Genomic DNA, 13,237 nt, shown 5'->3' with positions numbered 1-13,237 from the left:
CCCTTTCCGAAAATGTATATTTGGTTCATAGGACAGAAAAAGGGTTCATTTTTGTAACGCGGTGATATTTAAGAAAAAAATTCCCAAAAATAGTGTTTTTTTCCGCCGAAACCCTTATTATGAATGTATTCTTTCATGAATGCATATTTAAATTATACTAAATGGAGTTATACTAATGAATCTATATTTAAATTATATTAATTGGGAAAATTTTCGAAAAAAAAGTTTCTATGTGACTTTTTCGCGTCTTTTCATAAGAATTGTATTTTCTAAAAAACAAAAATAGCTATGTATACCTTTCCAACGAGGTCAAAAAAAAGTCAAGTAGTTTTCTAGCTATTGCGGTTTTTGAAATGCGTAAAATTCGCCTTTGACCTTCAGTATCTCCTCCATTGTTATTTTCCGAAATTCTTTGCACCATTGTAATCAACAGTCAGCAAAGTTCTACCTTGTTTGATTTTTTTCTAGCGAATCGATGCATATTCCTTACTCGTTACTAAGTCTCCACATTAACGTTGGGCATGTGAATACACTTTTTTTTAGGGGTTAAAGTGGTTTAAAATACCTAATGACTCATTAAAGCTGCCGTCGCAGCAATGGTATATCCGGAGACTAAACAACTTTCCATCGTGTGCAACCGTCGCCCACCCTGGACCCGGTTTCGCATTACCTCAGAATGGCGTTTAATCTTCCTCATTACAAGGTTAACACAACACAAGGTCCCACATTTTCATCCGGAAATATTAGAAAATGCACGTCAAGCGCGTAGTGCTATTCGGAGTAGTTCGAGGGCTTTAAAATCAGATAAGATATTATAGCAACTGGAAAATTTTATGTAAAAATGCAAGCGGGGTGCCTTTTATATTTCGGAATTTGACAAACCTGGTGTTGCAATCGGACAACTGACAGCTGTATCGCAAAGTTTGACATTTTTTGGCTTTTACGTACTCAGAACGTTTTGAAATACCAGCGCTATTTGTGTTGTTTACAGTAACTTAAAAGATTCATCTAGGTCCAAAAATGGAACTAAATCGAGAACATTTTCGTGCGATTATTTTCTACAACTTTCGACGTGGATTAACTCAGCAACATTGCATGGATGAACTTAATCCATTTTTTGGCGATGAAGCTCCATCAAGGACCAGTGTTTATCGATGGTATGGTGAATTCAATCGTGATCATGTGATCATGAGATTAAGACAATCTAAGGCATTAGTGGGACCAGCATACATTCAATATTGCATATACATTTGACTGTCAAAAAAATTTGTTCGCGTTGGATCCCACACAATTTGTCAATCGCTCAAAAAAAGCTCGTGTCGATTGGTCGAAGGGAATGCTCAAAAAATACGATCGCGGGGCTTCGAAACACGTCTATGAGATCGTGACAGGTGATGAATCATGGATTTACGCGTATGAGCCCGAAAGTAAACAGCAGTCGACTGTATGGGTGTTTCAAGATGAGCCAAATCCAACAAAAGTTGTTCGGGCACTTCCAAGCAAATGGTCGCCTGTTTTTTCGGAAAAACTGGACATGTCGCAACCGTACCACTAGAACGACGCAGAACAGTAAATTCTGAGTGGTACACAACCATTTGTTTGCCAGTTGTCTTCCAAGAAATTAGGAAAACCAATCGCCAAAGATGGATCACTCTTCACCAGGACAATGCGAGCTCTCACACATCGGCTCAAACAACTGCATTTTTGAGCACGCAAAACATCGAATTAATGGGTCATCCGTCGTATAGTCCTGACTTGGCACCGAATGACTTCTTTTTATTCCCGTACGTAAAAAATAAACTGAGAGGTCAACGTTTTTCGACACCTGCATGTTTTGGAGGTACCTCATTCAGAGTGGCAAAAGTGCTTCGGAAATCGGTTCAAGGGCATGCAAAAGTATATAGATCTTCATGGAGAATATTTTGAAAAACAATAAAGTGATTTTCGATGATTAAAATTTGTTTTTGTTCTCTAATCCCGACATATAAAAGGCACCCCTCGTATTCCATCCACGTACTTCTGCTGCTATCGTTCAGTGGTTGAGGCCGATGCAAATGTTCATGAATATATAGGGCGGTCCATGTAGCTAGCGAGACCAAATACCTAGATAGTGACAGCTATTATGGGAACAATCCATTAAAGATTCGGGCGCTTAAGGTGAATATCAAGCAAGCCATTCGTTAGATAGAATCAGAAACCTTCACCAAAGACTTGAAAAAAGGGTTAACACGATGCGCTGCTGCGAAGGCAGCGAAGGCAGCCACGTGTACCGTAAATAATGTGAATGTTTGTTCTTTCGAATAAACAAATATTATATCGCAAAAAATGAATTGTTTTTTGTTTGAATTCTTACAAAGAAAACACTTAATGGCTCACGCTTAAAATATACAATAAATTAATTTTTGTCATGTTCTTGATTGGATCTTTAAAAAGAAACGAACCCTACGTGGATCACCCTTTATATAAGATATCCATTTCTTTACGTAATATTTCGATGAAACAGCATTGGTACAGACACCACAACCATATAATTAGCACGTTCACACATCCCTTGTTAAGTGCTTTACCGAGCCCTGCCCCAATTCATAATGTGTCGCCGTTGTCCTACAATTTTATGTTCCATAGAAGGGACTATTAGAAACGACATTGCCTATAATTTGATGGCCAAGACCAGCCAAATTTTTTCACCTTAGGAAAAATAATTCAAATTAAAGTAAAAAATACCAAAAGAGTGCATGTGACAATTTAAGAGTTCGTTTTTGACGGTCAGTGATCTTGGTAGTTTCAGGTACCTGCCTGCACTTAAGTATGCAATACTTAGAAACCTTCGCTTATTAATATCCCAACCCTTCTCGAACACGCTGTTCTGATCCATTTGATTGTGCTTCTTAAATTTTGCTCCGTCGTTACCATTAAATTATTATTTTTTATTTAATTAAGTGCCCCTAAATACATATTTGAAGTTACGGAAAAATGTTACACGTACTTTACATCTATTAACCCTCTTATCCTGGCTTTGGTGAAATTTCATTTTTCTTTGTTAAACGTGAGATAGTGAGACGCGGCATTTAAAGCAAGTTGGTCGTTGAATTTTACTGAGATTGGATCTGAGCATGGATCTCTCTACTATCCTCGACTATTGGATGGGTCTTACAGAAGCTCGGGCAGGGGAGACGGCTTTGCATTGGTTGTAAATAAGTATCAATCTGTCATGCTTTTGTAAACTATTTTATTCTAAAAAATTCCATTAGTGAATAAGAAACGTTTATAATTCAATATCATAGTTTAGAAAGAGGAAGCAAGTCAACTCTCAATGCAGCACTTTTCGCAAAACCCTAATCGTTCCGTTACATGCGTGTCATGCATTAATTTTGTAATACTTCAAAAACTAAGAACATGTGCAACTAACAGTACGAATGATTCAACAAAACAACTTTACTGCAACATGCTTATATATATATAAGTATATGCACACGTCCATAAACATAAATTCGCACACTTCTACTGTTTGCGAACCATTGTCACATTACTTACATCTGAGTCGAATGAAGTGAGTTTGCTCAACAGCGCCGTGCGCTTTTGCGCCAGCATGTCCTTAAACATCTCTGTCGTGGACTGCCCATCCTGACTGTCGGCAGATGACATGCGCCTTGTGGAAGCAGAGTTTGCTGCTCCCCCAACCATTGGTCCGGCACGATCAGTTTGTGAAGAACTTTTACGCGATTCTTGTGGCGAAGCCCACTCACTGCCCAAGCCTGAATGCGAATCCATGGGACTGGAGGGCGAACGCAGATTTTCCCGACTTCCCATGGGACTTGTGGCATGACTGGATAGTAGGCTTGAAGACATGTCGGTAGTTTCGTTAAGTTCTTTACTCCAATAATGAGTGTGCGCGATCTCCATCATTTGAAATATAGAAGCCATGCCACCAAGACCGAAATTTGAGTAACTAGCCTCAAAACCAGCCGTGAGAGCTTGCAGACATTTTAACATGCCTTTCCACACTGGTTTAGGTACACACTATGAGAATATTATGAGTATTAACAAAAATTATTACATCAGGGGTAAGTTAAAAGAAAACGCTAACTTACCACATCATCAATATGATCATCAGGCATAATTTTCCTATCCAAAGTTTTGTTAAGTTTACTAAGTACCAAAGTGCGATAGGATTCGTCTTCCATGAGCTTTTTGAACCTATTCATCTTTAACCAACCGACGCCTTCTCCAGCCAATACCTGTGTGGTGACATCCCTTAGGAAGGCTTGGTTTTCGGAATTACTATGCGAACGTTCTTGATTTTGCTGCCGTGTGATGTCTTCTTGAGTCTGCCCGGGACCGGAATGTTTGATGAGAGGTGTGCGTTCTACCAGACCTTTTCGACTTGGAAATGGATCGAAATTAATGCCCGTCTTTGCTTTATGTTGCATGTTGCCACCGCCCTGATATTGATGCGCTGGTTGTTGTTGCTTCTGCTGGTTTTCTGCGTTTACACGTAGCGCAATTAGGTTTGGAAATTTATAGTTAGCACAGGTGAACTTACTTTTGCCACCAAACATGCCCGAAAACATGGTGGACGTCGAAGAGGCAAGCCCATTGAAGTCGCTGCCTATCGATGAAAAAAAATTGCCACCGGGACTTTGCATTTGTTTCTGTGTGGCAACCTGCTGTCCCGAGGAATGACTATGCTCATCCACTTTAATGATGCCCTTCTTGGTCGCAGCTTCTTTGGCAGTTTTCGTCAAATCGCCAATCGTAGATTTACTGACATAGGTGAGATCATCGAAGGTGTGCTTACTCACACCAGCCGCCTGCTTGGAAACCTCTAAGGCTTGCTTCGACGCCTCTCCAGCAGCTTTCTTGGCGTGCAATGTAAACTATTGAATAACAGAAATCAAAAGTTTAAAGTTGCAAGAAAATATATGTAAATAATTCCGATATTTTACTTTTGTTGGAAAAAAGGAAGGTGAAATGGAAGTTACTGCAAATGTGTTATAAGAAGGGTATAAAATTATAGGATTTACCATAGTTGTGTTGAGAAATTCTTGAAAAAATGTGATACTATTACCAAGCCAAGTGAATTTTGGTAGATAGGCTAATGCCCGAATTCTGTAAGCAGTCTCAAGTCACTAATTGAGACTTTTCGTGGTGAAATTTGATTTTGAGACTAGTTGCAATTCAGTAAGCAATCTCACGTCATTAGTCTCAAAAAAAAGTCACTAATTAGTGATCTACTTCTGAGCAGTTGACAAAACGAAAAATATGGAAGAGGAATTAATTATTTTATATATATTGCAAAAAAAGCGCGAAAATGAAGCGAAGTAATGTGTTTTGGGTAAAAATTTCTTAAAAACTCGAATAATTGTGTATTTATTGACGTTTTAGAATACGGAAGACCCATTCCTTCTGGAAGAAGACGTTTTCAGGAGGTTTTTTAGATTCCCGAAATCCTTCTGCTGGGAACTTATTCAAGATCTCAAACCACTTGACAAGTTTGAGCGGAATTCCCAGCTCGTTCATTTCAACGGAATGTATATAGAGATGCAATTCAACATTTATCGATTATTAATTTTGTTTGTCTCAATTGAATTGTTGATAAACCGATTCAGGTAAAAGGTTTAGTAATATCCATATTCTTTATGTTTTTGATGAAAAATTTCGCTTGATAAATGAGTTTAAAAAATTCCATTACATATGGAATCGATAAGTGAATTTTTGCTCAACTTTTTGACTATCTCAAGCCGAGTCGTGGCATCAGCTGACTGTCTCTATTTATTTTCACCATGATATTTGGTAAAATTCTTGAGACTTTCCCTTACTGAATAGCAAAATCGTCTCAAGTCACAAAAAGAGTCACTAATTTATAATCTCAATTTTAGTGACTTGAGATGAGATTCGCTTACAGAATTCGGGCTTAAGATTGATTTATTGACAATTTTTTCTGGCTGCATGTTGCTAGAAAGTGATTTTTGTGAGTTATGTGCGTGATTAAATGTGAAAAGTGCCATACGAAATGCTTTTATACGTTTCTATTTAACTATTAAAGTAAACTACTCGTATAATATTTAAATGCGCATGTACAAGGCGTGCTCCACTGCAAACAGGACTTTTCGGAAAGTAATATTATTATTGCTGTCGATGGGTGTAATAGATCGTCCATAGAATACTTTTGGACGGCTGCCATGGAAAATGTATTTTTAAGATAAATGTCGAACGGTACTAGAAGAGGCGAATGTTGAGTCAAACAAATTTTCGCAGAAGTCGATCGATTCTATGCAGAACAAACAGTTTATTCATTTTCAGTATTAGAAAAATCACGCTCTCCCTTTCCTAAGCCCGATTGTACTGCCACAACCTAACGAACCATTTTTGTTATTGTAAATATTTTAAATAAATAATACAGAAAGTAGTATACAGGTAGTAAATAAGAAAAGAGGGTAAAATATTTAAGGAGGTAATAGTACGGATCAAGAGAAGAGTCAAAGCCTTAATAAGGCTTACACTAACGCTTTAGGAGATATGCCAAGTTATTCTATTTTCTAGCTACTGCTTATATTGTGGGATCTTCTACAAAGATCTCTCAACAGATTGTCTCTTTGGTGTAACAGACGAGTACTAGGAGTGAATGCGAAGCAAACGGATCTGATACTTTTAAAACAGAGGCATTAAAGACCTGTTCTTAAAAAGATGTTCATAGTGGGGAAACCGCTTAGAGTAAGAAAATGGTGAAATATTTAAGACTTGTAATGGATGGGAAGCTCAATTGGGCACTCACAGTCGCAGATAGAGTACGCAAAATCAAGACAGCTTCGTACTACTGTAGTAAGTCAATCGGAAAAAAATGAGGAATGGAACCTAAAACACTACATTGGCTCTATACAGCAGTAGCTCTATACAGCATTATAATATTCTCTATAATGTCATTGTAGTGTGAAGGGTGTGAACATTAAGCGGCTAATAAGGTTCAAAGGCGCGCGTCTGTTCTTAGAATTGGGTGCATTGTCAACCACGCCAACGAAAGCATTATATAGAACCCTAAACATAACCCAACAAAACTAACACTCTACAAGGCTCTCAACATGCCTGTCCTAATAGTGCGCAGAAGCGTGGACGAATACAATATCCGATGAAGCGTCGCTTGGAGTGTTTGAGAGAGAGATTCTACGGAAAATTTTTGGATCTTTGCCCGCTGGTGACGGCGAATATCGCAGGCGATGGAACGATGAGCTGTATGAGCTTTACGATGACATAGACATAGTGCAGAGAATAATGTCGTTCGAATGGATACAAACGCTCCGGCTCTGAAAGTATTCGATGCGGTACCAGCTGGTGGTAGCAGAGGAAGAAAAAGGCAACAAAAGGGCACAAAAGATCAGATAGAGAAGGACTTGGTTTCATTTGGTGTGTGCAACTGGCCCAGTTGGTACGAGAAAGAAACGACTGACGCGCTTTGTTGAACTCGGCCAAAATCGCGTAAGCGGTTATTGTACAAATCAAGAAGAAGAAGATATATCCTCTAAGGTAGTCTTTGCGTCCAAATGTAACATGATCAATTTGTAAGTATAGCCCAACAATCGCGGTCGACACTCAATGTTCTTCATTCCTTTTGGGAACATGGAACTTCAACAAAACATTTATATCTTTTTCCATTAACTGTTGTTCTCCCTGCGACATCCAACGTATGGTTAACTGTTTCTAAATGCACGTATCCAGGTATTCCGTGGACAACCGGGTCGTCTGTGACTTTGAGAGTTCCATTCCAATGCTGTTCTGCTTTCCCTGTCCTTTCTAAGAGTGTGCCCGATCCATCGCCATTTACGGTCTTTTATCACCTTTTGAATTGGTTTTTGCTTGTTGATCTGGCACAAGTCCGCATTTCGGATAGTGTTATTCCAAAAAATTTTACACAAATCCGAAGGCATTTGTATTTAAAGCTTTGTAATTTCTGCGTAATACTTCTCGAAACTAGGCACTTTTCACTGCCATATAAGAGTGTGGTTTTTTCACATGCGTTAAATATTCTTATTTTAGCTTTTTGTGGCTGTTCCCGTCCAAAGATGGACCTACCTTTGCGCAGACGATTTTCTGTGTCTTCTTCAGCTCCTCGCTAATCGATACTATGCTATCAAGATAGTAGAAACTTTCAACATACTGCACCGATTCCCCCTCGTCTACAATATTGTTGGCATTTCTATTATTGAGTCGCATTGCTAGCGTTATTTGCTGTTTATTTCCAGGCGACGTTTCGTGCAGCAATGGCTAGAAGATCTATTTTGGTCTACATGTAGCAATGTCTGAGTGAAAGCAGGCAAGTAGTTGGAGGGACAGCGTCCAAGTGATGCCATGGCTTCTTTTTTCCACTTTCAGCATTACTTCCTCCTGATCAGCGAAGAGAAGCATAGTCTTAGAACACCAATTATAACGGAGAATCTTACATGCAGACACGTACGATGGCTAGGCGTGTAGAGGTTTATAGCGAGTTGGATATTTCACGTAATTTTTATGAGCTTTATCTATGAATCTATGATTGGGCTTCAAGAGTTAAATGGATGAACACTCAGTTCAAATTATACGAATTCTATGAAGAATTTGGCTACTGATTTATGAAATCACACATCGTTCAGATAGAATCATAAACTCCTCATACCACCTCAACCACTTGGTGGTCTCACTATGGATCAATTTCTGGTCTATGTGCGATCTACAGGTTCAGCCAAGGCCAACCTAACCCAATCTGTATAGAATTTGCTTGGATCACAGATTTTGGTTTTCCAAAATAATAGATTATCATATACCAGTAACGGTATTAAAATGTATCCCACACAAAAATTTAAGCGTTTTTGCAAATTTTATCCCATCAAAGTGGGTGTGGCGTTTGCTCACTGTTGACCATAAACAAGAACGTGGTGTTGAATTTGAGTAATGGCCAGTTGTGTTTTTTTTAGAGGTTAGGTTTTCAAGTTGGCACTACTTTTTTCGTAGATAGTCTTTTTGACAGCTGTCACTTGATTTATGCTCAGTTTGGTTTGCCATTTTATAATGAACAGACTTACACCTGAACAACGTTTGCAAATCGTGCAAATTTATTACGAAAATAATGGTTCGGTTCGTGCGACGCATCACAAGAAAATTTTGTTCAGCGATGAAGCTCACTTTTGGTTGAATGGGTATGTCAATAAGCGAAATTGTCGCATTTGGAGTGAACATAATCCACAAGCCATTGCTGAGACGCCGTTACATCCTCAAAAAGTCACTGTTTGGTGTGCTCTATGGGCAGAGGGAATCATTGGTCCATATTTCTTTAAAAATGAAGCCGGCCATAATGTTACAGTCAATGGAGAGCGCTATAGAGCCATGATTAATGACTTTTTCGTGCCTGAATTGGACGATGTTGATGTGGACGACCTTTGGTTCCAACAAGACGGCGCTACATGCCATACAGCCAACGCAACAATCGATTTATTGAAGGAAACTTTTGGTGAGCATTATCTCGCGCCGTGGACCTGTGGCGTGGCCTCCAAGATCGTGCGATATAACACCGCTGGACTATTTCTTGTGGGGCTATGTGAAATCGCTTGTCTACGCAGATATGCCCGAGACGATTGACGCCTTGGAAGAGAATATTCGGCGCGTTATTGCTGACATACGGCCCCAATTGCTGCAAAAAGTGGTCGAAAATTGGGCCTCTCGGCTGGAATTTATTCGAGCCAGCCGCGGCGGCCACTTGCCCGAAATCATTTTTAAAACATAATGGCAAACCCTTATCTTTATAATAAAGCTAAATTCTAGGCCATAACATTAAATTATATACGTTTTATTTCATCTTGAAAACCTAACCTCTAAAAAAAACACCCTATACATGAATTCGAACTTCGAATTGCTCCCGCATCCACTAATCTCAGCAACTACTGGCTGTTCACAGACCTAAAAAAATGCTCGTCGGTAAGAAATTTCGCTCGAATGAAGAGGTTATCGCTGAAACTGAAGTCTATTTTGAAGCAAAATGATTGCGTTGTTCTTGATGGAAATTTCGTTGATGAATAATGCTAATTTTAAACAAAAAAAAACATATTTTCTTTGTGCGGTCCGAGACTTCTCAGCTTGTGTTATATACATATGAACCGAATGAAATTGAAAATGGTTACAAAAAACAAACAAACACAAATTTAGTAAAACAAATTTCAGAGATTTCATAGTTCATTCGGTGTATTAAGCTTCGCTCATTAAAATGCCTTTTAATTTTTTGGTTTCAGAGGATTTGAACTCTTTCTACAGGTATAGTGACAGTTAATTTGTGTGTGCGTTTTTTTTTTTTTTGTTTTTTATAGGCGCAGATTTATTGTTAAAAAAATATTTGATCATAGATAATAAAATGCAATAGAAAATAAAATATTCATAGTTCTAGTAGGTAGAAATTCCAAGCTCAGTATTTCCAACAAACTTTTAGTAGACAAGGCGGGCATTAAACCAATCACAAAAAATTATGTCATCCACACAACGTTCAATACGTATACCAATAATTGACGAAGAAATAAAAGCGATATCAATAAGATATTTTAAAGAAATAAACCAGCACAAAAACAAAGAAGTCAATACGCTCTCACAACTTGAAAGAAGAACTTTAGGACGTCCGAAGAGAAACCGACCAATTGACCTATTAAATTAAATATGAATTCTCGTATGCTAAAATAACTGTTCGGTGTAAAATGTAATCGCTTTATTCGTCTTGGCACTGGCCATGATGAAATACATTTAATAATTTTCCTAATTAATTGTTAAAAAATGTACTAGATGTCAGTATGACAGAAATATAATTAATGTAGAAAATAAACAAAAAAAAAAATAGTTGTAACCGAAACCTAATATTAACTCGTATACTCGTGTTTACAAAAGATCTGTTTCCTGTGGAGCACACCTTCTATGTGTAGTGATATTTTATTGAAATTCGTGACAATGTTTATTTTTTTAAGTGAATTTTCCAATACTTTTTTGCGAAATTCGAAGCTCTGATCTTTTGCTGTGTTTTATATCAAAGATGGCACTTTAAGTTACAAACCTTTTCAAAGGTGTGTCGCACTTTTTCATCTAACTCTTCGGGTATACTACCTTCCATAGAATGTTGCTAACAATAATTGTTTCAGAAACCAAAGATTTTGTAAATTGAATACCGAAATAACAAAGTCAATGAAATAAAATTTAATATTGTGGATACCTTAGACCGATGTTCTTAAATGCTCTGCACTTAAGTTAAATCATTTCTAACCACTTTTTCTTCTGCGAATAAGTGCAGAGCATTTAATAAATATACCATAAAAGCATTAAGCTTATTGATTTCAGTAGATGGGTAGCTTAAGAGGTGCTTTTTCAAGGAACTTTTTTAAGGAGCAACTACTATTAAAAATTAAACTTTGTTATCATTTGGTGTTTCGTGATCTAGGATGCGATACTCTACTGATTGCAACAATTAAATGAAACAAGAATTTATTGTTATTTTTGTAGCAAATTACCGAACCCTCATTAGATCGGTTCTATCATCAATCGTCAGCGTGGATGTCAACAAACGCTACACCCATGAAACGAACTATTTCAACGTTGTGGGACTGAATCGAGTGGACTTAAGTGGATATTTGAAAATACGGTTAGCACCATGCGCAATTCTGGAACGTACTGGTGTTACTCGAAGAATAACGAGGTTTGGATTTTGCGCTTCGACAGTGCCCGTGTATAAAAGATAGCCATGGATTGTGATAGGATTGCATTGACAGTATACAGAGTATGAGAGTTTGGGAAGGAGAAATAGTCTCTCGGTGTAAGTCGTTTGAGATCCGCTATTATTATTTGCTATGGTTCCAGGGAGGAACAAAGGGCCACAAAGGTTCGTTAGTCGAACCGATTTTAATCAAATAAAATTTAAATCACGAAGAATTGATATCGTTATCATCATATGAACTACGACCATTTAGGGAGAAAAATTTTTAGTATATTATTTTTTTTTAGGACCATGAAAGTTAAAAAAAGAGTCAAAAAAACGGGTTATCATCTTTGAACGTCCATCATTTCGGCAAATTTAAAAGATCATAGTTCACACAATAACGATATTCATACTGAACAAGGACCTTTTTGTCACCTGTGAGTACCGGAATCCGTGTCGCCAGCGACAAACCTTCATTTAAAAGACTATTTTTTTAAGTCTGACAACTTTTTGAACGAACTTCGTATGGCCAAAAAAACATTTGTATTTTTTAACAAAGGATCAAAAAATGCTGAAAACAAAAATAAAAAACCTTTTTTCGTTTCCGTTTTACTCGCTTATGCACCCAAAAAACACCATTTTAAATGAGGCCAAATACTATATAGCGAAACACTCCGCTTAGATACTTCTTATCTGACCAATGCAACTCGCCTTCAAAACTAAAGCATCAACCCTCATGAAAGACACGGACATTTTGGAGGTTAAACCTTTAGAAAGAAAAAGCTTCATTAAGAATAGTCGGATTGCTTTAAGAGCTCTAAAATTTTCTCAAGCAAAGAAAGAAAGGTGTGCATGTACTGAAGTCCGCTCCTTTAATGTAAAAATCACCGTCGCATAAAAAAGTTGTGATACCCGTAACTAAGCAGATTGGGTTTTGCTTGAACAAATACGTGTGTATTGTTTTCTTGGCCGCCGTAGTCGAATGGGTTGGTGCGTGATTACCATTCGGAATTCACAGAGCGAACGTCGGTTCGAATCTCGGCGAAACACCAAAATTAAGAAAAACATTTTTCTAATAGCGACGGCCCCTCGGCAGGCAATGGCAAAGCTCCGATTGTATTTCTGCCCTTAAAAAGCTCCTCATAAAAATATCTGCCGTTCGGAGTCGGCTTGAAACTGTAGGTCCCTCCATTTGTGGAACAACATCAATACGCACACCACAAATAGGAGGAAACATCCAAACAGGGTGTACGCCGCCATCGGTCCAAGGATAATGTACAAATATTATAGTCAATTATTTGAAATGAGCACTAGGTAATAGCCATGCTTACCTTATCCACTTGGGCCAACAATCCTTCCTGGCTGCTTTGCCGTGTTGTCTCACGCACCAGCTCCTTTGCATGGGAGGCGAAGTTTTCAAAGAGAGATCCCTGTGATCCTTGCCGTCCAGGACTGCTCGAGCTTGAACCTGAGCTACCAGTGCGGGCGAGGATATTGGAGACGGGGGGTGTTATTGGAGGCTTTACATACATAAAAATTAAATAT

At 38.1% G+C, this 13,237-nt stretch overlaps 1 protein-coding gene across 1 annotated transcript in view; it reads right to left on the bottom strand.

The window, feature by feature from the left end:
• LOC128858632 (MAP kinase-activating death domain protein) overlaps positions 1-13,237 on the bottom strand; it is a 129,768-nt gene that overhangs the window by 49,807 nt on the left and 66,724 nt on the right. The window contains exons 11-15 of the mRNA XM_054095055.1: positions 13,024-13,212; positions 11,057-11,122; positions 4,544-4,877; positions 4,092-4,483; positions 3,535-4,020 (exon numbers count right to left, since the gene is read on the bottom strand). Of these exons, the coding sequence (XP_053951030.1) occupies positions 3,535-4,020; positions 4,092-4,483; positions 4,544-4,877; positions 11,057-11,122; positions 13,024-13,212 (1,467 nt within the window). The remainder of the gene's footprint in view (positions 1-3,534; positions 4,021-4,091; positions 4,484-4,543; positions 4,878-11,056; positions 11,123-13,023; positions 13,213-13,237) is intronic.

Source organism: Anastrepha ludens, chromosome 3 (genome assembly GCF_028408465.1).
Source record: "Anastrepha ludens isolate Willacy chromosome 3, idAnaLude1.1, whole genome shotgun sequence".
In the NCBI taxonomy this organism is placed as follows: domain Eukaryota; kingdom Metazoa; phylum Arthropoda; class Insecta; order Diptera; family Tephritidae; genus Anastrepha; species Anastrepha ludens.
This window is presented reverse-complemented; position numbering and strand designations above follow the sequence as displayed.